The sequence below is a fragment of the Rhinolophus sinicus genome, linkage group LG01 (genome assembly GCF_036562045.2).
Source record: "Rhinolophus sinicus isolate RSC01 linkage group LG01, ASM3656204v1, whole genome shotgun sequence".
NCBI lineage: Eukaryota > Metazoa > Chordata > Mammalia > Chiroptera > Rhinolophidae > Rhinolophus > Rhinolophus sinicus.
In genome coordinates this window covers 127,377,283-127,404,903 of record NC_133751.1, presented here as the reverse complement: position 1 = coordinate 127,404,903, position 27,621 = coordinate 127,377,283, and the positions used below count along the sequence as shown (strand labels likewise).

Sequence of the window (27,621 nt, the reverse complement as noted above, 5' to 3'; positions counted from 1 at the left end):
GCCTGGTACAGTCTAGAGTGGATATTGCTGTGACTGATCAAAGTGGTTTCTTTGTTTTGAATTAGGTTACAGATTATGCTATTGCCAGACGTATAGTAGACTTGCATTCAAGAATTGAGGATTCGATTGATCGTGTCTATTCCCTTGATGATATCAGGAGGTATCTTCTCTTTGCAAGACAATTTAAGCCAAAGGTAACCTGTCCTGTTTGTATTGGAATAGGGAGAGCATAGTGGGTATATTAATGTGGCATTTAGACAAAAGGGTTATATGGAAAACCATTGAACCTGTACTTGTTTGGTGATTTTTTTTTTTAAGGTTGGTTTGGTTGGTTGGTCTTTTTGTTTATATTTTTAGAATAGTTTGTTTCTTTAGAGAGTTGAGAAAAGGAAATTTTAAAAATAATCTGAACAATTCCATTTCTTTTACTTGTTAGGTACTAATAAAAACTTTTTTATGGGTGAAGATTTTGAATAACCTAATAAAGTAGGACATCCTTTTATTTCAAGCATTCCTAAGATTCATAAAAATGTGTATGTGCTTAAAGCAGTAGTCTACTGGATGCTCTCATATGTTTCTCTGAGGAAAAACTTGGATTCCTGTAGGTAATTGTGAATGAACATGGATGACTGTTTTATAGTAATTGATGTAGTTCATTGGATTGAATCTGCACTGGATCCAGGATACTCACTTGGACATTTATTTTTGAAATAAACCTCCATAATGCATCTGTTTTATTTGTCATTTCCTAAACTAGAATGCGAAAAATAGATTGTGATTCTGGTTGATTCTAGAATTTTACGCTATTGTTGGCTTGACTTTTGGGAGGAGTTACCCTTAGATTTTAATTCTCCATCTTCACTTGATTATTCACAATATTGGGATTGACTCTCGCTGTCCCAAAAGAGGCTTTAGTCATTTAAAACTAAGGGTTATAGGTCACTTGTGTATAAAGAGACATTTGTTCTCCATGACTGTACCAGTCCTTCTGTGACCTTGGCATGCTTAATACGCTGAGTTCCTTGCTCTGAAAAACTAAGGATTCTTTAGTGTGCCTCACTTTGTTGTTACTCAACAAATAATATTTACTGACATAGTTGATAAATATGTGTGTGTGTGTGTATATATCTTTTTCCCAAAGATAGCATGAGTTAATTAACTGAGTTTCAAGAATAGCGCCTGAGCATTCATTCGTTTAATGAGCTCTGGCGTCTTGGGTGGAAAGATAGTACATCCTATTCCATTGCTTCAGCTTGTTACGTATCTTAGAAATGGTCATTTGCTTACATACTAATCCTGCTGCCTTCTTGCTCATTAAATTAATACATGACATTCACAGGCTTCCTGAGCATTAGTTTTCTGTTGAAAGGCATTTCAGTACTAATTCCTTGTCGTTAGTTTCAGAGTTTTGACTGTCACTTCCCCAAAGTGCCTCCGCCTGGAAGGCTCTTAACCCTGTATTTAACACAGCTCCCACCGAGTAGAAGTGCTCTGACTTCAGTGATGTTCTGGAACAGATTTCCAGAGAGTCGGAGGACTTCATTGTGGAGCAGTATAAACGTCTCCGCCAGAGGGATGGTTCTGGAGTAACCAGGTCGTCGTGGAGGATTACAGTGCGGCAGCTGGAGAGCATGATCCGTCTCTCGGAGGCAATGGCTCGAATGCACTGCTGTGATGAGGTATCAGAGTCACTGAACGTCATGGCTTATAAGCATGTTTTCCTCTTTGGTGTGGGATATGCTAGCATTTGCTGCAGATTTATTTTTATATAACTGTTGAGTGCTCATAGGATACATGTCTTAGGTATTTCTCCCTTGAAGAAGATTGCTGTCAAGCAAGTTAGGTTAATAGTAATGAAATAACCGTGCCATAGATTATAGAGTACATACAGAGGTGAGTTACTGTTAATGCCATTCATTCAAGAAAATTTTATTTAAACCCTACAACACACTAGACCTCAGGGCTGGGGATGCAGTTATAATAATAGAGCCTGTGGCCTCAAATGGGTATGTGTAATATGTGGTTATTAAACTGTTCTCTGAGTCCTGGGTTCTACAGGTACATGTCAGTGGGTACTTAGGGAGTAACTGGTGAGCAGTGTGGAACGGCATTCGTCCCTCTCAAGGTAAAGAACATTTCTGTCCCTAAAAGTTCCCTGTTGCCCTTTTTCAGCCTTAGCCCACTTCCCAGAAGTGACCACTGTTCTGACTTCAATCACCAATTTCTATTCCATAGATTCACTTTTTTGGCTTTTTTAATTTTTCAAATTCCCCGATAGGGTGCTTTACTGTTTACAAAGTACTTTCACACTAGCTCATTTAATATTCTTTGATTGACCTGACATTTAACGGACATCTTTGTGGGATAAGAGATGAATTAGAGCCGCTGCCTTCCTTCCAATGCCGATAATGTGGAGGAGCAAGACGTATTTAATTAAGCATGTGAACTATAGGAGGGTGGATATTATGATGGAGTGTCACCAGCAAAGAGAGAGTACAGAGATCAATTAATTATTTCCTAAAGAATGAGGAGGGTTTAGGGAGGTGCCAACATTTAAACCTGATTACTGAAGGGCATGTAGGATTTTGATAGGCAGTTTTAAAATGAGTGAGAGTGGAAAGTTTAGCAAGAGCATAGGGTATCCGGCAGAATATAGTGGAATCTGCAGAAAAGGAATAGGTTGTGGAGGGAAATCTTAACACGTTGCGTACGGCGGGGTTTAAATCCCTCGTTAAGATTCTCATGATCCGTACGCAACGTGTTAAACCATGCTAACATTTGTATGTTTTTTTCCCCCTTTGCGATGTTTCCTGAGTGTCATTGAACTGAGGAGTCTTGGGAACCTTTTTTTTTTTTAAAGGCACAGTTTACAGTGGCCCATGCGGGGATCAAACTGGCCACCTTGGTGTTATTAGCACCAACCTCTAACCAGCTGAGCTAACCGGCACCCCTTCTTGGGAATCTTTAATAGATTTTTCTTTCTCTCCTTTTTTTTTGGTCTTTAAATAGGTAGCAAATCCACGATATGAAAATAAACACACACATGTATATGCATATATACACAAATATATTTTCTGAGTGAAATTGAGTATGTTTACATGTATTTAAGAGCCTTTCTATCTTTATGATCATATTCTTTGTGTATTTTTTATTTATTGTTTTACTAATCCTTCCCTTCTGTAAGATTATAAATGAATTCTCTCAGGATTTCCTCATGCTCTTAAATGTTTTTGTTGTGTGTACTTAAATCTTTCAAACATTTGGTATTTATTATGCTGTAAGATGTAGGTATGAATCACTTGATTCTTTTTCAGCTAGTTTCCTAGTTGTTCCAAAGCCACTTATTGAACAATCCATCTTTTCCGCGCTGATTTGGTGTGCCATTATTATATATTAAACTCTTGGATTTGTTAGGATCTCTTTCTGGACTTTCTGTTCGCTTCCACTGGTCTGTCATTCTCCTCCTGCATTAGTACCACAATATGTTAATCAATGGGGCTTTATATTTTCAATGTACAGCTAGTTCCACTGCATTATTCTTTTTTGGCTGTTATGAATTTAATGATCAGCTGACTTAGTTTTTAAAAATAATTATCAATATTTTTATTGAAAGAACATTAAATTTATTAATAGGGAGAATTAACATCTTTATGATGGTTTTTTCCTATCCAAGAAAACAGTATAGCAGTTAGAATCTAGGTTATGCTGCTGTAAAAATCTCAGCCATTTTAAACAGAAATTCTTTTTTACTCATGCTACATGTTTACTTATGTCAACACGGGGCTCTTCATGTCATTCCGATTCAGGCTGATAGAAGGCTCTTTTTTGACATACGCTTCCTTGATCACAAAAGGTAGAGAAAAGAAAAGATGGTGAATCACATGCCTTCTCTTAATCTTCTGTCTAGAAATGACACACAGCACTGCTGCTCACATTTCATTGATTAATTAACACGGCTGTGCCTAAATCCAAGTGGATCAAGATGTGCCTTCCTGTTGATTGCCTAGAATGAGAGAAGCAAACATTTGTGAGCAGCACTGATGACTGCCACAGCCGTCAATGTCTTTCCACTTAAGCCTTCTTTTGTTTCATTTAGTAGATTTTAAACTTTTCTTCATATAGTTTTTGCATATTTCTTACTGAATTTATTATTTTATATTTTTCCCTTTCGGGTTTTGAAGGTGGACTTTTTTCTTTTTTTTCTAACTGGTCATTGTTTGTATATATCAACTATTGATTTCTGTATGCTAGTTTTGTACCTTACTGACATCTTTTATTGTTTGTAGTAATTTTTCAGTGAATCTCTTGATTTTCCAGATACTATTCTTATCTGCAAATGATATAATGGCATATGTTCTTCTTTCCAGTCTTAATGAAAAATAAACTTTATTTTAATCTTTTCCCATTTTCTCCACTAATTTACTTTACTTTGGCTTTTTCAATTGCAGTACAATGTGTAATAATAATAATAACAACATTGGGCCATCTTTTTCTTGGCCTCTGTGGCTGAGATATGTTTTTATCAATAGGAAATAGACATTTAGTATTCCTATTTTGAATGTTTTTAGCAAGAAGATTGTTTTACCAGATGTCTTTTCAGTGTCTATAGAGTTAATCATGATTTTTTTCCCTCCTTGATCTATTCATGTGGAAAATAAACTTACAGACTTTCTAATATCAAGCCATCCTTGAATTTCTGGAATAAATCCTACTTGGTCTTTTAATGCAGCTGGCTTCTATTTGCTGTTATTTAGAATTTTTAAAACAATGGTCAAAAATGAAATTGTCTCTAGGTGTTTTTGTTTGTTTTTGCAGTCTTTGTTTTGGAACCATAGTTATTTCCTGAAAAAATTTTGGAAGTTTTCCCCTTTTTCCTCTAAAACAGTTTTCTGTTATATTGAAATTGTTTTCAATTTTATAATAAGAATTCTCAAAACCTTCTGAGTCTGGTATAATTTTGGTTCATGGTTTTTAATTTCTGCCATGGAAATCAGTCTTGTTTAGATTTTCTATCTCTTCTTGAGTTGGTTTTGGTAAGCCAAATTTTCCTGGAAAATTATCCACTCTTAAGAGTTGTTTAATAGTTTATTAATGTCGATTTAGAATGTTTTTTGTTTGCTTGTTTTAATTTTCTTACATTGTGATAAGAAAATAATGTGTTTCTAATTTAGGTTGTGTTTTTCTGGAATTTATGGATGCTTTCTTTGTAGCCTGATGCCAATTTTCATAAATGTTCTATGGGAACTTTAAAGAAAGGCCTAGTGTCTGTTTACAATATACAAATTGTGTGTATGCGTGTGTGTGTGTGTGTGTGTGTGTGTGCGCGTGTACACACTGGGGGTGCCAAAAAAATGTATACTCATTTCAAGAGATGGTCAACGTTGGTCAATGCTGCTCAAGCAGTAGTTCGCCGTAATCAGAAGCGTCTGGACACTGATGGTAACCACTTTGAGCATCTCTTGTAATTGCAGAAGTCAAACGTGACTTGTATTCATCTTTTGTAGTATATTGAATATTATAATTAATAGTTTTTTCATTTTTTAAAATGTGCATACATTTTTTGGCACCCTCGTGTGTGTGTGTGTGTGTGTGTGTGTGTAAAGGGGGAGATTACCTTATGTTATATAGGCCTTCTGTTTCTTATAGGTTTTTTGGTCTGTATCTTCTCTAAATTGAGACTTAAATTAAGTCTTAATAGCTTTTATTTCTCTACCAATAATGTAATTATTGTCTCTGTATTCGTCTATCCTGTAATTTCTGCATTAATATTGTTGCTCTCTTAACTGATATATGTATTTTCATTGTGATTTGTACCCTCTAACTTTAGTGTGTGCCTTTCTTTGTCTCATTGATGCTTGTTGGCATGAACTCCACTTTCTTTGTCTGGTATACCTTGCCTAACATTTTACTTACTGGCATTTCCCAATAAGTTTAAGTGTATCATATATATACATATACATATGTATATGTGTGTGTATATACACACACACAGAACATGGAGTTGTTTATTGACTCAAATGGAACATCTTTTTGCTTTTAATACATAAGTTAAACCCATTTATATTTATATTTAGTGGTGTGAGAGGTTTATTTTGTTTTTTCTTTTTATAGTTGAAAAGATTTTTCATTATGTGACCTCTTTGCTTTTGCTTATACATGCAGTTTGCTATTCAGAAAGTTTGCGTTTTATTTTAGTGGTAACTTTTATTATTACAGCTTGATATTATGCCCTTAGTTATCTATTGGTTCCCTACTGTGAACGGTGATAAAATTAGTATATTTTATATTTCCGACTCCCCTCCCTGTCAACCCCGAGTTTAGTAAATAATATCTTAATGTTTACCGTTTTGCAGTCAGATATGTTTATCTATCACTTGATTTACCATATTTTGACTCATCTATTACAGAAGAGAGGCAATCAGCAAATTTATTTCTCTGGTCTTCCTGTTCTCTTCCATTCCCTTCCCATTGTTATTCGTTAATATTACTTATCTTCAGTGCATATACCATTTCAGTTGTGTTCTGTTACTCTTAATTCCCACATTAGTTTTAGTTTTGTAGCTAAATATATGCAAGGTTCAGTGGAGATTATTTTGTCTTGATTTCCTAATCCATCTCTTGGCTGATTAAAATTTGCCCTTTTTTAAGAAGAGTTTGATGAAAGTAATAAAAAGACATTCGTGAGAATAATATTCTCTTAGTGTTATGTTCAGCATGATTTATTTGTAGCTTTTCCCTGAATGATGGTTTGGCTTGATGTACAACCTTTGGCACATACTTTCTTTTCTGTGAATTTTTCCACTGTATCCTGACATTAACTGTTGCTATGGGGAAATCTGAGGCCAGCCGTTGATAGTTAATTTTTCTCCCATAAATAACTTGATCTTTTTCTTTTTCCAAAGTATTCTTTGTTTAGTTGTATAGACCACTACGTTTACTAGAATATGTCTTGATATTGACTAAATAACTTAAAGTTTCCTTGAATTTAGCATATTTAAAAAAAAAGACCGCTGTACTGGGTTTATCTGTTGTTATCTGTAGATTTAGAGAGACTGTTGGTTATTTGTAAAAGGCCTTAAAGCAATCCCCCCCAAAACATAGACATTTCATTTTTCTTTTAAGTAAGCTTTTTTGTTAAAGCAAAATATACATGCTGAAAAATGCAAAAATTACAAGTGTACAGCTTATTTTTTAACTTTAGTGAACATACCTGTGTAACCTATACCCAGATCAGGAAGTAGAACATTAATTACTGAACTCCAAAAGCCTCCCTTTCTGTTTCCTCACAATTATTATTACCCTTCACTAAAGATAACCATTATTCTTTTTCTCTGTTTTTAATGACTACATGGTACTCTAACCATTCTCTACTGATGGTTAATTAGGTTGTTTTCAACTTTTTTTCCAATTGTGGTTAAAAACACATAACAAAATTTGCCATCATAACCATTTTTAAATGTACAGTTCAGCAGTGTTAACTATATTCATATCGTTCTACAATAGATCTCTAGAGCTTTTCCATCTTGCAAAACTGAAACTACCCATTGAACACGATCTCCCCTGGTAACCACCATTCTACTTTCTAGTTTGGCTACTTTAGGTACCTCACAAGTGGAGTCATAGTGCTATTTGTCTTTTTGTAACTGGTTAATTTCACTTAGCATAATGTCCTCAAAGTTCATCCATGTTGTAGTCTGTGACAAGATTTACTTTTTTAAGACTGAATAATGTTCCATTATATGTATATACCACATTTTCTTTATCCATTCATCCGTCAATGGATATTTAGGTTGCTTCTATCTCTTGGCTATTGTGAATAATGCTCTAATGAATATTCTTTGTTTTAGATATTTTATCAGATATAATTTGCATGTATTTTCTCCTATACTTTAGGTTGCTTCATTGATTGTTTCCTTTGATACTCAAGTTTTTGAATTTGCTAGAGTGTCATTTGTCAATTTTATTTTTTGTTTCCTGTGCTTTTGATGTCATATTTAAAAATCCATTGCCAAATCCAATGTCATGTAGCTTTTCCTCTGTTTTCTTATAGATGGTTTTAGAGTTTTAAGTCTTTAATCCATTTTGAGTTGATTTTTCTATATTGTGTAAGGCAAGCATCCAGCTTCATTCTTTTGTATATGATATCCAGTTTTCTCCACACCTTTTGTTAAAGAGACTGTCTTTCCCCAATGGGTGATCTTGGCACCCTTGTTAAAGACTGTTTGACCATATATGTGAGGATTTAAGGTTAACCATTATTCTGACTTCTGTCACCTTAGTTTTTTCCTGCTTCTACAGTCTATACAGTGCAGTCATAGAATATGTTCTCCCTTGTGTCTGGTTTCTTTCATACAGCATTAACACTAAGAGAATCATCTGTAATTTGTGTAGCCATAGTTTGTTTTAATGATAATCTATCAATGAATGTATCACAATGATCTACCCATTCTTCTGTCAAGGGACATTTAGATAGTTTCCAATTTGGGTTCTCATGGGATATACATGTCTTTTGTTCAGTATGATGTGTATATGTGTACATTTCTGTTGGGTATATATACCTAGGAGTGGAATTGTTGGGTCATAGGTTGTACATGTGTTCAGTTTAGTAAAGACTGCCAAAACAGTTTTCCATATGGTTATATCAATTTATATTCCCATCAGCAGTGAATAAAAGTTGTTCTGCATTCTTCCCAATACTCGATATTGTTGGTCTTTTGAGCCATCCTGGTAAATTTATGGTACTACCATATTTTATGTGTGTGAGAGGGAGAGTGTGAGAAAACCATAATACCACTGTAATTTCCTATGAAGAAAATCTGTTTGGTATATCAAGGGGATTGACTTAACAATTTACCTCATCTTGATTGGTTTAGGTCCAGCCTAAACATGTGAAGGAAGCTTTCAGGTTACTAAACAAATCAATCATCCGTGTGGAAACGCCTGATGTCAATTTAGATCAAGAAGAAGAGGCCCAGATGGAGGTAGATGAGGGACCAGGTGGCATCAATGGTGAGATGTTTGTCCTTATGACTGTTCTGGAATTAGGGACTAGATGTTCTCTGAGATGTCATGGTAAAAATGCACTAGTGGATGGTTTTGAAGTTTACATATGTAGCAAAAGAGAAAAAATGGATATTGAATTGTATGAACGGTTTACAAGTTAAAATTCAACTAGTTGATATAAAATATATACGCTTAAAAGACAAAACACACCAAAGTGGTGAGAGTGGCCTTATGAGGTGTGATCAAAAGATATGGTGAATGTTTAAATAAATTTATTACAGTAAAAGACACATTGCCATTAATAGCCCTCAAAATACTCCCCCTTGCTTCGAACACACTTATCCCATCATCCTTGCCACTTTCTGAAGCAGTTCTGGAAGTCCTCTTTTGAGTGTCTTTACTTCATTTTCCATCTTGACAACGCTCCTCTGTGTCACACATCACTTCTGATACGGCAATTTCTGTGCAATGAAAACATTACGGTGTGTCCTCATCCCCCTTATTCACCAGATCTGGCACCGTGCAACTTCTAGTTCTTCCCTAAAGTCAAAGTGACCGTGAAAGGAAAACATTTTGAATCGATTTAGGACGTGGAGGTAGCCACGACAGCACAACTAAAGACACTCACAAAAGAGGACTTCCAGAACTGCTTCAGAAAGTGGCAAGAACAATGAGATAAGTGTATTCAAAGCAAAGGGGAGTATTTTGAGGGGGATTAATGGGAATGTGTCTTTTACTGTAATAAATTTTTTTTAACTTAAACATTCACCGTATAGTTTGATCACACTTCCTAATTCCCCAGCCTTATTTATATTGTTATTTTGCTTTTGAATTAAAAACATTTTCTTGAGTATATTAAAACCAAAAAATTCGAATTTAAAAATTTGTGGATAATATTGCAAATGCACTTTTACATTATGAAATCTATATCTCTCATTCTTCCCATTCCTTCCAAATTAGTTTGTCTTCACTAGTGGCATTTACAAATTTGCTTTTAATTTTTATTTGTAAAAATTTTAAATACTGAGTATACCTCTGTGCCTGTTTTGAAATTGGTATTAAAATACAGGTAGTATATTTATAAACATTTGATAAGGGAGTGTTGGAGGCACAGGAAGAAGATTCAGGTGGTTGATGTTTCACTTAGGTCATGCTGACAGCCCTGTTCCTGTGAATGAAATCAACGGCCACGGTGAAGACATAAACCAAGATTCTGTGCCAAAAGCCTCCTTAAAACTGGGCTTCTCCGAATACTGCCGAATCTCCAACCTTACTGTGCTTCACCTCAGAAAGATGGAAGAAGGTGAGGTTCTACCTAGTGTGTGTGGCTCATGTGCTCAGTCATTTACGTGAACTATATTCACATAAACCACCTCTGATGGCTGAAAATTGTGTTTGGTCGGAAGAGATGATGAATTTTTAGACAAGCTCACTTTGGCAAAGATCTGCAGGTATCAACATATCTACCAGCTGGGACATTTCCCCACCAGTTTGTTGTCAGACAAAGGTTTATGATTTATTATTAATGTTCTTGGCCAGTTTTAATAGTTTTAAAGCATAATTTGGGGTTTGATAACATATAAGATTTAAATGTTACTACAGATGCAAAATCACTATTCCTTACAATGGCTTTATTTAAAATGTATGAACTCCTAGGGTATTTATATTTCATAGGCAAGTAATTGAACTCAGAATACTCTGTCAGCATAAGTACAATGAAGTAAAACCTTCATTTCTCCACAGGTAAAGTGTGATATCTGGACACTAGTACATTTCTTAACCCTTACTGCTTTATCTGCTATTCCAAGTTTATCAACCTATAGTTAGCCACAAGGCAGAAGGAAAAATTATGAAATCAAGGAATCGTGCTTAAAACTTTAATTTGGTGGTGAAGCATCAGGTCATTCTTTAAAAGTTCCAATCTGCTGGCCTTCAGATTCTGTCAACAGTGTCTCATCTGGTGGAGTAAAAGAACGCCGAGATTGTCTTCGCTTACTAAAGATCAGAGCTCTGTAATTTCTGCCCTCATTTTCCTGAGAACTATGGACCAGTGAGAGGGAGGAGAGAAGGCAGTAAAGAGGCCACTGGGACAAACAGATTTTACCTCTTCTCCCTCCTCACATAAAAAGATTTGGGAGCTCACATGTTCTTGTGTTCACATTTACACTTCGTTGTTATTCTCTTTCTCTCTCATGCAACTAAGTTTTCAGCATGGCAGACCATTGATGGGGTAAAGATATGATTAGCACCCAGACACTGCATTCCATAGATAAATTCTAGGTCTTCTTCCTTTCCTTAAAAAGAAGAAAGACTGTTCACCCAGCCACGTAAGTTACTAGTTCTCAGTCTTAAGGTAGACAGCTGTTCTTTAGTCCAGTATGAGGGAGCACAACTTTAAACCAAGGAGGTCACTTAGGAAGAAACATTTGGGCAAACCACTGAAGTTTCAGTACAGCAGGTCCTCAAATAATGCCGTTTAGTTTTATAACATTGATGAGATGCCATAGGAACTTCAACTCCTGTTTCTATCAATTAGCCTATGGTAAAATTGGTTTCATTGTATAATGCGTCATTTTGCTTAAAGTTGCAAAATCTATCAGTGATCTTGAATGCTTACTACGCAACCATAATAAAACTTCAAAGGCGTTATTATCAGTAAAGCTAGAATTTTCTTATTTTGACGTTGCATTTTAGTAGCAATTGCTAGAATCAAGACTAAGTAGAATTTTATTATACTTTATTTCTATGATAGTTGTTATCCAGGTTCCAACTATTCTTGTGAATTTAGAGTTCTTTGGACTCCAAGAAGCAGTCAGTTCAGTCAGTATGGATAGATCTTGTTGGAATAAATTGTTAATTTTTATTTTTTTGAGTGAATACCCATGGATGTTAGTTCTCAGCTGACCTCACTTCCATAAAGTCTTCCTTTTTCCAAAGAGGAAAAGGTATATTTAAGAAGTTTTGCTTGGTGTTATTTCATTCCTAGTTTATGCTTCAATTGCTGTTGGCAAACATTCTTACACGTAAAGCATAAGAAGGTGAAGGAAACACCTTCATACTTTGAAGTCTTAGTAGCTTTAAGAAACTTGTTTCTTATAATCTATTTGATTCGATTTTTCTTTTCAGGATAAAGTCAGGCATACTGTCATACAAGTAATATGACAAGTTATTTCAGACTTATGTTGGAATGTTGCAAACCTTATTTCAGCAGATGTACTTGCTGACTTGTTGATGTTTATCTAATCTGTACATTATCTTGTGTATGCAAACCCCAAGGATTGACAATACAATTTGCTAGAAAGATAATTTAATCCTTTTAAATTGTATTTTTTTGTTGCAGAAGAGGATGAATCGGCATTAAAGAGGAGTGAGCTTGTTAACTGGTACTTGAAGGAAATTGAATCAGAAATAGATTCTGAAGAGGAACTTATAAATAAAAAGAGAATCATAGAGAAAGTCATTTATCGACTCATCCACTATGTACGTACAGAACTTGCTTGCCTGGGTATTAATGAGGGAGGGAGCTCATGCCTCATATCTGTGTAGGTTCATTAGATGTTCATTTATTTTGAATCATTGGGGTCTAGTCAGAATTGTGATTTGTAAAAGTTAACAGCAATTAATTGACTTATTTCCTCTGCTAAAAAAAAAAAAGCAAAATGTAAGTTATATCTAGGGAGGTGGATTTAGGGTCTTCTTATTTGAGTGTTTTTAATCTTTCAATTGCCATTACCGTAAACCTTCAAACATCCTGACCACTATTACCTATTTTCTACGTTTCATCTTCCTCATATGCTTACCTCTGTTACCCAGCTTACATTCTGTGGTCCATCCCAGTCATTGTTCTTTTCTTTTACTTTCAACTTCATTCACTCTTTGTTTTACTTGCAAAACTCGAGCCTTGGTTAAATTTAATTCTTTGTACCTATATCCAAGCACTTAAAAGTATCTGGGCACATACAACCGTGTGCCCGTTCTTATTTAAATTCATGACCACATATCTCAAGTAGATACTTCTATCTTATCGACCTCACAGTAGCACTGCCCTATGCTATTACTTTTCCCTAGTCAATTCATTCTCCTACTGTCTTAACATGTTGCGTACGGATCACGAGAATCTTCACGAGGGATTTAAACCCTGCCGTACGCAAGGTGTTAAAGGACCATTTCATGCATACTTTCTCTACTCAAATCAATTGGCCAGTCTCAGTATTCAACCTGTCAGTATTTGTCACAGTTGATCACTCCTTCTAGAAATATTATGTTTACTTGGCTTCTGAGTCAACATATTCTCCTGGGTCTTCTCCCATCTCACTGGTTATTACCTCTTAGTCTCTTTTTCTGAATCTTTCTCTTGTCACTTTTTAAATGGAGTATTGTGCTCAGTCCTCAAACCTCTTTTCTATTTACATTCACTACCTAAGTGATCTTATTTGGTTCTGTGAACTTAAACCCAGCTGCTGATGACTCGCCAGCTTTCAACAGGGATCAGTGTAAGATAAAATGACCCATGCAAGAAATCCACATTGGGACACATTATGAAATAACTGATCTAAACTGGTACTACCTTTTTACGTTCGACTCACTGGCTGAGCTAACTCAATGCAAAAGACTAGAGAACTTGCACTGCCTGATTAAATGTTCTTCCTGTGAGGGTATTATTAGTACACAGAGTGCTTGAAAGTGTCCAGTCCCTCTTAGTGTCATTAGTGGTCTTTCTGTGGGACTTTGCCACACCTCTTAGAATCAAATAACTATTTCTTGAGTTCCTCCATATGAGCTTGGCTAAGAGTTCTCATTTGTGGACATTTTAAGCTGACTCATAGGTACATCATAGGCTTGAAATCTAACAAGATTTTTGAGCCACATGACATGTTCTTTTATTTATTAGCTCATAGATAAGAATGAAAATTTTTTCATGTTAATTATCTTTAGATTCTACTTCTAAATGAATGGATGGTAAATGAAAGAGTTCAGTGGCCAGTAATTAAAATTAGCATAATACTAAGTAAAACTAAACACTTTTGTCAGAGTGATAAACAGAATGATGAACATATTTATCAGAGGATTTTAAATAATCTTAAACTTCATGTATTATGTTCTTTTTTGAAATTATATTTACACGTACTTGATGTAATATGCCAGGAAATCTTAATAAAATCACAACATCTGTTCAGCTTACTTATATATTTCTTAATTTTTTTAAAGGAGGCTTATGGTGTCAAAAGATCTACCTAATGGGAAGGGGGTTTATCAGAACCTTGATAATGGTTTTAAGCTTTAGTCCTTTTTCTCGGAGTTTCTGGAGGGGAAATGAAAGAAATTGCTGGTAGCAAGCACTCAGAAGAAAGCTCAAGGCCTGTGTATCTGGGCATTTTTATAATACAGCTGGAAACCTGAGAACAAATGTTTGTGTTTCACAGGATCATGTTCTAATTGAGCTCACCCAAGCTGGATTAAAAGGCTCCACAGAAGGAAGTGAGAGCTATGAAGACGATCCCTACTTGGTAGTTAACCCTAATTACTTGCTTGAAGATTGAGGTATTGAAAATAACCAGAGAAACAGTGTCCCTCTGCCTCCTGGCCTGGAGTCTGAATGGAGCTCTAGCAGCAAGAGAAATGTTTTTGGGAGCAATGCTACATGAGGATTTATTTTTGAGGAACAAGAACCAAATTGATGGTCCTATGTGTTACATTTCTGTCATATGCTTTTAAGTCCATTAATGACTTTATGTATGTGGTATCTTACTTGGAAGATAACTTTTGAATTGCTAACTACTACTTTTTTTCATCAGAATAAAGTAACTTGTTCGGAAGTTATCTACTGGATTTATTTCTACTGTACTGGAATTATTGCTTCCATCTACTTGTGAATATGAGTCTTTCCCTTTTACTTTTAAACTGGGGCAAGAGGTTGGAAGTATGACGTGGTAAGCCTTCAGGATTAGGTTCCTGTGAGGAGGAGTCCTTATTAGAATTAGTATGAAGGCTAAGGGGGCCTTTTAAGTTTATTGTACTTTTTTGGTTAATAGTTGCTTTAACTTCTGTGTGCTAAGATTTGTTTTCTGTCTTTCTTTTTAAAGAGAAATGTGTCATTTTCTATATTAAAAACCATCACCGAATTTTATGGCTTTCTTCCAAGTAAAAGTTATTACTGTTTATGATACTAACTCCCTGAGACTTAGTTATGATCAGTAAGTTGATGATGTAGCAGTTCCTATTGTTGTAGCTTTTAACAACAGATAGCTTCTGGGGCCTGCAGGACCAGTTGGGAATGTTTATATGTGGTATGTGAGTTAGTAACTGGCAAGGTAGGGTGAGGGGCACTGGAAATGGATAAAGTTGCACAGTTAGCAGATGCAGGGTTATAAACTCCTTCAAAATTATGTTCCTGAGGATTTCCAGCTAAGATGATGGAGTAGGTAAACGATGTGCTCACCTCCTCCCAGGACCACATCAGTTACAACTAAACTACAGAACACCCATCATTGAGATTCTCCTGAAGTCTAGCTGAACAGAAGCCCTACAACTAAGGGCATACAGAAGAAGCCACCTTGAGAATAGTAGGAGGGTCAGAGGCACAGAACTGGTTGTGACCATTAAAAATTGGGAGGAAGGGAAAAACATGGTGGTCCTGAAGTTAACTGGGAGGTTGTACTCCCTGCTGTTCTGTAGAACCTCCACCTTCACCCTTATCATCGCTGTGGGCACCATTTTTCCAGCAAGCCTTCGATCAAGGCACAGACTTGATGTATGAATACATCAACCAGGGGCTGTGGAAGCACATCAAGCATAAGTATAAGAACCATTAGTTCCTCGGAGGCCCCCCCATCCAGGCCAGAAGGACCAGGTCCATCCACCAGCTGTTTGCCCCAAGCCAGGGCCTCAGCTTAAAGATGTTCACATCACTTTTCGTGGACCACCTTTAGCTGTTGGCAAGAAATGGCTTCACCTGACAGACTCTCTAACTTCTGCTATGTTTGAAGTATGTTTAGTCAGAGGCATCAGCAAGTGAATATAAATTGTCCTTGAAAAAAAAATTGGGAGGTATATTGGCTGCAGAGATACCCTCTGGAGAAGTGAGGGGTCCCAGCCCCACAGCAATCTCCCCAGCTCAGAGTTCCAGTGCCAGGGAGAGAAGTCCCCATAACTTCTGGCTGTGAAAACCAGCCGAGACTGTGGCTGAGACAGGGTGGTTGCACTCCCAGGTGTTCTTAAAGGGGCCCCATACGGCCTTACTTGATGATGGACTCACTCACTCTGAGCAGCCGCTCAAAAGGTGTCAGGGGCATATGGGGAGGAACTGAATTTGAATTGTCTGGCTTCAGAGTGAGTGCTGGAGGGGCAGCTCTCTCCCAGAGAGAGGAGCTGGCAGAAGCCATTGTCTTTGTTGAGCCCTCACCCCTCCCAGCATGCAGACGCAGGCAGACCCCATATCTGAGTCGCCATCAAACTGGTTATCATCTTTCAGTTGCCCCACCCAACATTCAGGCATACCCAAGCCATTTCCAGTGGCTTTTCTGTGCAACCTACCTATCTTATGCTGCGGACTTTCATAAAATCTCTGAAATTTTTCATAAAAATCTCACAAAACCCAAACAAGTAGCATCTGGCTTTGGCGTGTCCTGTACTTCAGGGTTTAGCTGCCCTAAACCCTGGCACAGCAACAGCCAACTTCAGTTCCCAGATTGGCCTCTCGAGGCAACTCTAAGCCTAGTGCAAGCAGCAGCCATCTGCAGGTTACTTAGTGGCTCATACCAGGTGGCCCAGAGAAAGTCATGGGCTGCAGCTAAACTTGGCCTACAGCAGGTCTCCTCCCAGAAGGCCGCAGGGCTGGCACTCCTGGTGACCTGCTTCGGACTAAGCCGAAGCATCACCTGGCAGTCTCCAAAGACTGCACCCAAAGGCAGACTGGGCAGGCACCAGAGCCCCGCTAAAGCGAACCCTGCTCTGTAGGGTCAGCCATTGCACCAAAGCTCCTCCACTGTAGTCATGACCAGCCTCGATCAATTCCTCTCATTGATGTGCAAATAGCAACCAAGGCTAAGCTACAACAGGAGGGCACACACAACCACACAAGGAACACACCTAGAACACCCGGCTCTGGTAACCAGGGAAACTGCACCATTGGGCTCATAGGGCACCTACTACATAAGGCCACTCTACTAAGACCAGGTGGCATAGCAGCCCTACCTAATACATACAGGCAAACACAGGGAGGCAGCCAAAATGGGGAGACAAAGAAATGTCTCAAAACAGAGCAAAGCTCCAGAAAAAACTAAGCAAAATGGACACAAGCAATCTACCAGATGCAAAGTTCCAAATACTGGTTGTAAGGATGTTCAATGATCTCACGGAGAATTTCAACAAAGAGGAAACAAAAATGGAGTTAGAAAACCAAAAAAGAACCAGTCAGAAATAAAGACTACAAAAACTGAAATGAAGACATTAGAGGGAATCAACTGTAGATTAGACGAAGCAGAGGATCAAATCAGCAATTTAGAAGATACGGTAGCAGAAAACAATCAGGACAGCAAAAAGAAAAGAATCCAAAAGACTGAGAGTTTAAGGGGCTTCTAGGATAACAACAAGCATATCAACATTAGCATCATAGGGTACCAGAAGGAGAAGAGAGCAAGGAATTGAAAATCTATTTGAAGAAATAATGACTGAAACTTCCCTAACCTGGTGAACGAAATGAATATTCAAGCCCAGGAAGCACAGAGTCCCAAACAAGATGAACCCAAAGAGGCCCATATCAAGACACATAATTAAAATGCCAAAGGTTAAAGACAAATCTTAAGAGCAGCAAGAGAAAAGCAATGAATTACCCACTAAGGAGCTCCCATAAGACTCAGCTGATTTCTCAACAGAAACTTTGCAGGCCAGAAGGGATTGGCACGAAATATTCAATGTTATGAAAAGAAGGACATATAACCAAGACTACCCAGTAAAGTTATCATTTAGAATCAAAGGACAGATAGTTTCTCAGACAAGAAAAAGCTAAAGGAGTTCATCACTACCAAACCACCAGTATTACAAGGAATCTTAGAGGGACTTCTTTAAGACCGGGGTGGGGGGGGTATATTAAAAATATGAATAATAAAATGTCTATCAACAATTACTTTAAATGTAAATGGATTAAATGCTCCAATCAAAAGATAGGGTGGCTGAATGATAAGAAAACAAGACCCTTACACATACTGCCTACAAGAGACTCACCTCAGATCAAAAGGCACACAGAGACTGAAAGTAAAGGGATGGGAAAAAGACATTTCATGAAAATTGAAACAAAAAAAGCTGAGGTAGAAATACTTATAACCAGACAAAATAGACTTTAAAACAAAGGCTACAACAAGAGATAAAGAAGAAACCAGTAATCCCACTTCTGGATATTTATTCTAAGAAACCAAAAATGCCTCTTTGAGGGGATGAGTGCATCCATATGTTCATTGCAGCATTGTTTACAATGGCCAAGATGTGGAGGCAGCCTGGGTGTCTATCAGTGGGTGAATGGATAAAGAGTAGGTGGTACTTATATACAATGGAATATTGCTCGACCATGGATGGAAATGGGTTCTTGTCATCTGTGGCAGCATGGAGGGACCTGGAGGGTATTGTGCTGAGTAGAATATGTCAGACAGAGAAAGAGATGCAATGTGATTTCACATATGTGGAATCTAAATAAAAAAATAGAAGCTAGCTCATAAATACAGGGAATATTTTGATGGTTGCCAGATGGGAAGGGGATTGGGGGTGAGTGAAAAGGGGAAGGGATTAAGAAGTACAAATTTGCTGTTACACAGTAGTCATGGGGTGTAGGGTACAGCATAAGGAATATAGTCAATACTGTAGTTACTATGTATGGTGTCATGGGTACTATATTGGTGTGATGGGCGGCTGGTTGGGGAGCAGGGTGAAAAAGGTGACGAGATTAAGTACAAATTGATAGTTACAAAATAGTCATAGGGATGTAAAGTAAAGCATAGGGAATATCGTCAATAATATGGTAATAACTACAGGGGTTGCAAAAAAAATGTATACAAGTAAACGCTTTGGTCAACGTTACTCAAGCAGTAGTTCGCCTTAACCAGAAGTGTCTGGACGCTAATGATAACCACTTTGAGCACCTCTTGTAATTGCAGAAGTCAAACATGACTTGTATGCATCTTATGTTATTGATATATATATATATATTATTACAGTTTTAATAGTTTTTTCCTTTCTTAAAATTTATATATATATTATTTTGGCACCCCCGGTATCTATAGTGCCAGGTTGGTACTGGTCAGTGGGATCTCGTCTTACATTATATAAATGTCTAACCACTATGCTATATAACTGAAATTAATATAAAATAATATTGAATGTCAAAATAATTACAGTGAAAAAAAGCATATGTTCCTAATTAATAAGGGCATAAGAGGCTGCAGGGATGAGGAAATCTTGGGGTGCAGGATCTCAGATTTCCTATTTAGGCAGTTAAGAGATATAGTATAAAGAATGGATAAATATCAGGCAGAACAATCAGTAACAGGCGATAGGAACAACATTCTAGTGAAAACCTGTCTAGGAGACAACAAGAAAGAGTTCCGCCCTGTACTGACTCCTAATTTGATAAAGAAAATATGGTCGTGAGGTCCTGAAAGCAGAGAAACAGCCTGGAATTTGAACTTTAATTTGATCAAATATTTACCCAAAGGAAAAGGTGAAGCTCAGGAAATGAGTTCCTTTTTGGTGAATCTGTCCTCCCCTTCCCAATTCTACAGTTAGTGAGAGTGGGGGCTCCAGAGCAAGGTGAGGTCATTAGAACAAATGTCAGTTTTTGCACATCTGAATAAGTGTGCTTACATTTCCACATACCCTCTTCCTCCACATATTACTTGTCAAGAAGGTGAAGAAGCTAATGGATGATGGAACATTATGAAGAAAATTAGATAAGTGTTTAATAACATGTTCCTGAATGGGATTACTTAAATATTGAAGTTGTCGACCAATTTATAACTTTAATGTATTTTCAACCAAATCCCAACAGATATCTATCAATAAGAAAATGATTACCTAAGTTGTGATTACCTATGCTATGGGATATACAAACAAAAATGGGGTAAATGTGTTTGAAATGGAAATATCTCCAGGACACATGGAAAACAAAATGTGCAAATATAGACATAGCAGCACCTAAATATAAAGCAAATATTAATAGACTTAAAGTGAGAGATAGACGGCAATACAATAATAGTAGGAGGTGGGGGGCGGACGGGTGGCTCAGTTGGTTAGAGTGTGAGCTCTGGGCAATGGGGCTGCTGGTTCTATTCCCCCATGGCCCAGCGAGCTATGCCCTCCGCAACTAGAATGAAGTCAATGAGCTGCCTCTCAGCTCCCAGGTGGCCAGATGGCTCAGTTTGTTGGAGAGCGGGCTCTTAACAACAAGGTTGCCGGTTTGACTTCCACATGGGATGGTGGGCTGTGCCCCTGCAACTAACAACGGGTAATTGGACCTGGAGCTGAGCTGCGCCCTCCACAACTAAGATTGAAAGGACAACAACTTGACTTGGAAAAAGTCCTGGAAGTACACACGGTTCCCCAATAAAGTCCTGTAAAACAATAAAATAAAATAATACTAGGGGGCTTAAATATACTCCCACTTTCATCAATCCAGACAATATAATAAGGAAACATTGACCTTAAATGATATATTAGACCAGATGTACTTAACAGGACATGCCATTCAAAAGCAACAGATCTTCTCAAGCGCACATGGAATATTCTCCAGAATGAATCATATTTAAGTCACAAAACAAATTTAAGAAGATTGAAATCACAGCATCTTTTCTGACCATATAAAATGAAATCAATTATCAAGAAAACTGGAAAATTCACAAATGTGGAGATAAAACATGCTAATAAATGGTTCAAAGAAGGAATCAAAAGAAATCTAAAAGTACCTTGAAACAAATGAAAATAGAAATACAACATATCAAAACTCATGGGATCTTACAAAAGAAGTTCTAAAGGGAGTTCATGGGTTTGTTCCTACAGCAAGAAACAAGATCTCAGACAACCTAACTTTACATCACAAGGAACTAGAAAAGGAACAAAGCCCAAAGCTAGTAGAAGAAAGAAAGTAACAAAGATCAGAGTGGAAATAAATGAAATGAAGTCTTAAAAGACAATAGAGGGCCGGCCTGGTGTCTCAGGCGGTTAGAGCTCCATGCTTCTAACTCCGAAGGTTGCTGGTTCGATTCCCACATGGGCCAGTGGGCTCTCAACCACAAGGTTGGCAGTTCAACTCCTGGAGTCCCACAAGGGATGGTGGGCTCCGCCCCCTGCAACTAAGATTGAACACAGCACCTTGAGCTGAGCTGCTGCTGAGCTCCCGGATGGCTCAGTTGGTTGGAATGTGTCCTCTCAACCACAAGGTTGCCGGTTCGACTCCCGCGAGGGATGGTGGGCTGTGCCACCAGCAACTAGAAAACGGCAATTGGACATGGAGCTGAGCTGCGCCCTCCACAACTAAGACTGAAAGGACAACAACTTGACTTGGGGAAAAAAAAGGCCTGAAAATACACACTGTTCCCCAATAAAGTCCTATTCCCCTTCCCCAATAAAATTAAAAAAAAAAAAAAAAAGACAATAGAAAAGATCAATGAAACTAAGTTTTTCTTTTTTAAGATAAAATTGACAGACCTTTTCTTTAGACTCACTAAGAAAAGAAGAGGACTCAAAATCAGAAAGGGAGATATTATAACTAATACCACAGAAATACAAAGGATCATAAGAAACTACCATGAACAATTATATACAGCAACAAATTCACCAAACTAGAAGAAATGGATAAATTTTTAGAAACAATCAAGACTTAATCATGAAGAAATAGAAAATCTATACAGAACAATTACTAGTAAGGAGATTGAATCAATAATCAAAAACCCCCAAATACAAAAGTCCAGGACCAGATGGCTTAAATGGTAAATCTTACCAAATATTTAAAAAAATTTGATACCAATTTTTCTCAAATTCTTCTAAAAAATAGAAGAGGAGGGAACTCCTCCAAACTCATTTTATGAGGCCAGTATTACCCTGATACCAAAACTAGAGAAGGTCATTACAAGAAAAGAAAATTATAAGCCAGTATCCCTAATAAACAGATGCAAAAATCCTCAACAAAATATTAGCAAACAGAATTCAATACATTTTAAAAGGGTCATACACCACAACCAAGTAGGATTTATTCCAGGGATGCAAAGAAGGTTCAACATCCACAAATCAACCAGTGTGATACTCCACACTAACAAGGTGAAGGATAAAAATCATATGATCACCTCAATAGATGCAGAGAAAAGCATTTGACAAAATGTAACATTCATTTATGATAAAAACGCAACAAAGTAGGTATAGAGGGAAAGTACCTCAACATAATAAAAGCCACATAGTTATGCATCCTTTATTGACAGGGATGTTTTCTGAGGAATGCATTATTAGACAATTTTGTTGCAACAATTTTGTGGCAAACAACATAGAGTGCACTTAAACAAATCTAGGTGGTCTATCCTACTATACTCCTAGGCTATATGGTGTAGCCTATTGCCCCAGGCTATAAACCTATAAATCATGTTACTGTACTTAATACTGTAGGCAGTTGTAATACAATGGTAAATGTTTTGTATCTAAACATCTAAACATACAAAAGATACAATAAAAATACAGTACAAAATACAGTGGTACAGCTGTATAGGGCACTTACCATGAGTGGAGCTTACAGGAAGTTTGCTCTGGGTGAGTCAGTGAGTGAATGTGAAATGTGAAAGCTCAGGCATTACTGCATATTACTGCAGACTTTATAAACACTGCACTTAGGCTACACTAAATTTATTTAAAGATATTTTTCCTCAATAAATTAACCTTAGCCTACTGTAACTTTTTTTGCTTTATAAACTTTTAATTTGTTTTAACTTTTCAGCTCTAGTAATAACTTAAAACACAAACACATTGTACAGCTGTACAAAAATACTTTATATCCTTATTCTGTAAGCTTTTTTCTATTTAAACACACACATTAGCCTGGACCTACACAGGGTCAAGATCATGAATATCACTGTCTCCCACCTCCACGTCTTGTCCCACTGGAAGGTCTTCATGGGCAATAACACGTATGGAGCTGTCACCTCCTACGATAATGCCTTCTTCTGAATATCTCCTGAAGGATCTGCCAGGGGCTTTTCTTGAGGAGATGTCATTCTCTTCAGAAATATGTTCACGGGGGTTTGCTTGATTTGTTACTTTTTTCATCATAAATTTGTAAGCAGATAGTGCACCATGGACATTCTTCTCCATCAGTGAAAACCTTTCATGTTGGGCTCCACGTTTTCAAACGTTTTAAGGAACTTGTTGAAGTCTGCAAAAGCTGCTAAGCCCTTCACTGTGAATATCCTTGGGGGTTCATCTTCTCTTTCTTCTCCTGCAGTTCTCTGGCCTCTTCTCAGCTGTGCATTCCTATTCCAGTCCCAACAGCTCCTCATTAGTCAATTCCTCTGGAACCACCTCTAGGAGCTTCTCAATGTCATCTTCATTCACACCCACGTTAAAAGTGTTTGCCATCTTAACTGAAACCTTGTTGATTTTTGCAGCCTCCTCATCTTGGCAAATCCGTTGAAGCCATGGACAGATCTCTTGAGTGTCTTCTTCCAGTGAAACAGGGTAATAGCTATCATTGTGTTGCATTGTTCTAAACGTGCTAAAAAGAATGACCTCATTTAATTCTCACAACCTATCGATTTCAATTCTACAGATAAAGAAACAGACACAGAGACATTAAGTAACTTTCTCCAGATGAGGTTTAAACCCAGGTATTCCAACTCCTTAATAACTATTAAGCTACACAGAGAAAGAAAACCAGAAGGAAGCAGCGTTGAACATGCTTACATAGGAAGGGGAGGGGAGTGTGAGAAGGGGAACTTACAAATTTTTCATATATGTTTCTATATTGTTTGAATCTTTTACAAAATGTGTTCATTATTTATTTACATATTTTTAAAGGGGACAAAAAGTTTGGCGAGGGACTCCCTTTTGTTCTGTTATGTAAGCAAATTTTAAAATAATGTGTAAATAAGACAAAAATGTAGAGAACTTCTTTCTTAGGACACTTTCTCGGTTCCCCTGCTTAAACTGGGTGACCCGTCTGAGGTTTATCTCTTATCGTCTTTACATTTGTGAGATAACATTGGTGAACTATGTACTGGTTTCATTGTTATAGATAACCGAGTTAAATATTAAGTGTTAATAATCATTTCATATTTTACAACCTCAGCTGTCATTATAAAGTAAGGATTCCACATTCCTCCTAACCGTTCCTCGAAAATGGAGCTGCCTTGGAATTTAGCCTTTATTGTCCTCCTAAGTGTTTCGTGCTGGGCGCTGGACAGGGCATCCGACAGAAATTTCATTTCAGCCGCTGGTCCTCTGCCCTATGACTTGCTGCACAACCTGAGCAGTCCCCTGGGAAGCCAGGGTTCCAACTTTGCAGCAGGGGACAAAGACATGTACGTTTGTCGCCAGCCACTGCCCACTTTCCTGCCAGAGTACTTGAGTAGCATTCATGCCAGTAAGGCCACCCATTATAAAGTATTCCTGCCATGGGCCCAACTTCTCCCGGCAGGAAGCTCCAAGAAGCCAGACCAGAAAGTAGTGCAGTGTTACCGGCGACTCCTCGCGGCCGTCAGGACCGCGCAGCTTCAGCCCCTGGTCACTCTGCACCACCAGACCCTCCCCGCCGGCGCCATCCAGGGAAGTGAAGTCTTCGCCGATCTTTTTGCTGACTATGCTGCATTCGCCTTCCAGTCCTTTGGGGACCTCGTTGAGATCTGGTTCACTTTTAGTGACTTGGAGGCGGTGATAACGGAACTTCCCCACCAGGAATCAAGATCTTCACATCTGCAGACCCTCACTGACGCCCACAGGAAAGCCTATGAGATTTACCATGAAAAATATGCTTCTCAAGGTGAGTACACATGACCCCGCTGGCGGACCCACCAGCAGCCTTTATCACCCACTTTCCCCCCATCCTCCTGGAAGCAGCACTCAGCATTTCTTCCAACTCACCTTCAATAGTCCCGTCCTACCTAGTCCTTAGGGAGAAATAAATACTGCGGTGAAGATTTCCCAATGGAAGTAGATTGCACAGTGCCCGGCATTCCCTATGAAAGGTATCTTTTAAGTACCTCTTGCCCAGTCTTGAGTCTGTGTCGCCACCAATTATCTTCCTGTCCTCCTCCTTATCCAGCCCTGACTCCTGGACTCTTTCAAGGCTTCAAGATGACCCGTCCTACCTCACTCACCCTTCCCTTTTTGTTATGCAAAGCAACTTATACATTCTAGTTGAAGGTTGCATTCCAGCAGAGGAGACACACAAATACAAAGGTAAAATAATGATATGCTGATAGGTAGAGAGAAGAGCGTAGCTGCAATTGTCCCTGTTCCTGCTTCATAGCTAACTTACGGTTCTCATTCAGTAGGTCTGGGCAGCACCTGGACATTTGTGATTTTAATTAATTCCCTAAGTGAACCTGAGGTACACCAGTTTTGAGAATCAATTTTGGCTTTTCACCTCATTTGGTGTCTACAATAGCTTAAAGGTACAAGGCTAAACATTTTAAATTAAAAAAACATTAATTACAGAAAAGGTGACATTTTATCAAATAAAGCACATTCACCATGTTTTTTAAAAAGACGTTAAAGTAGTAAATTTCCATTTACTGCTTATTAGAAAATACAATATGAAACGCAGTTCTGATTTTTCCCTACGAATTTTTTATCAGAGTATGATTCACATATAGTGAAATGCATAGATCTTAATTTTACTGTTTGATTAGTTTTGACAAGCACATACAGCCATGTAACCCATGCTCTTATCAAGTTATAAAACATTAACCAACACCTCAGAAAATGCCCGTCTCGATCAACTGTATCCCTTCCTAACCAAACTAGCCCCAGGAGAAACCACTGATCTGATTTCTATCAGCATTGATATGAATGGAATTATACAGCATGTACTCTTTTGTGTGTGTGTGTCTTCTTTCATTCAGCATGATGTTTGTGAGATTTATTCATTTTGTTGCTGCCTTAGTAATTTGTTCCTTTTTTCTTCTAAGTAGTATTCTATTATGGATGTGTCACAGGTGGAGGGCATTTGGGCTATTTCCAGTTTTTATCTATTACAAATAAAGCTTCTATCAACATTCATTCTTATGCAAGTTTTTGTATAGACATATATTTTCATTTGTTTTAGATAAATACCTAGGAGTGGAATTGCTGTGCTGGGTCATAAGGTAGAGATGTTTCTGACTTTTTAAGAAACTGCCAGTTTTCCAAAACAGTTGTTCCACTTTACACTTCCATTAGCAGTGTATGAGCATTGCAATGGCCTCACATTTGGCATTCTCATCTTTTCTATTTTAGACATTCTGATGGTATCTCATTGTGATTCCATTACTTTTTAAAAATATAATTTCTATCTTAAGTACATGTATGCTTAAACAACATTGTACTTAATTTGGTTTGGTTTTGAACACCATAAAACTGTTTTATACTTTTTGTAGTCCTCTAGGGCTTCCTTTTTTTCAAACAAAATCATGTTTCCATGATTTTGAATATAGCTATAGTACACTATTTTTTGCTACTATATAATATTCCGTTGTGTGGCTAAGCCAAATTTTTTTCCCACACTTTATTAATTTATTCTCCTGCTTATGGAAATTCAAATTGTTTTCAAGTTTTGCTATTATGAACATAGCTACTATGAATATTCTTATACATGTTTCTTTCTGTACATGTGCAAGAGTTTCTCTTGTGTATATACACAAGTGATTGCTAATTGTGGGAGATACAAATGTTTAGTTTTGAGAGAGAATGTAAATTGTTTTCCACTGTGGTTGTACCAATTTACATTTCCCTGAGCAACATATGAGTTCTTGTTGACCCCTTCAACACTTGTAATTTCTAGAATTATAAATTTTTGCCAATCTAATGGATTTGAAAGTATTTCTTTGTATCTTATTTACCTGATTACTATTCAGGTTGAGAATGCTTTCACATGTTTATTAGCCATAGTTGTTTCCTCTTCTTTAAAATTCCCGTTGATCTTATTGACTTGTTGGAGTACTTTATACATTCCTAACTTTAATCTGTATTGGGTGTATGTAATGATAATATTTTTCTGGTTCATGTCATATTTTTCACTCTCTTTATGGAGGTTTTGATGAACAGAAGTTCTTACTTTTAACACAAACTTATCAGTCTTTTCTTTTAGTTGATTTTTCTGATATATTTTTAATGGTACTTTTTACAATTACTTAAATTTGGTTCTTCATTTTTTAGAATTTCTAGTTTCAAATGTTTTCATCCCTTTCCCCTCCCTGCTAAACCTCAAAGTTCTTAGGTAATTGTGCATCTTTTCCATGCTCATTCTTTGGGGAGTCATTTTCTGTACTATGATTTTTCTTAATGATTGGGGGGCAATCACTAAAAAGTCAGAGATAATCTGTAAAATTGAAAGACATTCTTAGTTTGTATGAATTTTTTTCCTTTTTAATCAACACTTTAAAAAATTAATAGACTTTA

General features: G+C 37.3%; 2 protein-coding genes across 2 annotated transcripts in view; both read left to right on the top strand.

The window, feature by feature from the left end:
* The window catches only part of MCM6 (minichromosome maintenance complex component 6), a 34,336-nt gene extending 19,504 nt beyond the window's left edge, over window positions 1-14,832 (top strand). Inside the window, exons 12-17 of the mRNA XM_019731162.2 lie at window positions 66-194; window positions 1,518-1,679; window positions 8,874-9,009; window positions 10,151-10,306; window positions 12,344-12,483; window positions 14,427-14,832. Of these exons, the coding sequence (XP_019586721.2) occupies window positions 66-194; window positions 1,518-1,679; window positions 8,874-9,009; window positions 10,151-10,306; window positions 12,344-12,483; window positions 14,427-14,543 (840 nt within the window). The 3' untranslated portion in view covers window positions 14,544-14,832. The remainder of the gene's footprint in view (window positions 1-65; window positions 195-1,517; window positions 1,680-8,873; window positions 9,010-10,150; window positions 10,307-12,343; window positions 12,484-14,426) is intronic.
* Window positions 14,833-24,363: 9,531 nt separating this feature from the next.
* LCT (lactase) overlaps window positions 24,364-27,621 on the top strand; it is a 43,155-nt gene continuing 39,897 nt past the window's right edge. Inside the window, exon 1 of the mRNA XM_019731126.2 lies at window positions 24,364-25,003. Coding sequence (XP_019586685.2) covers window positions 24,364-25,003 — 640 coding nt within the window. The remainder of the gene's footprint in view (window positions 25,004-27,621) is intronic.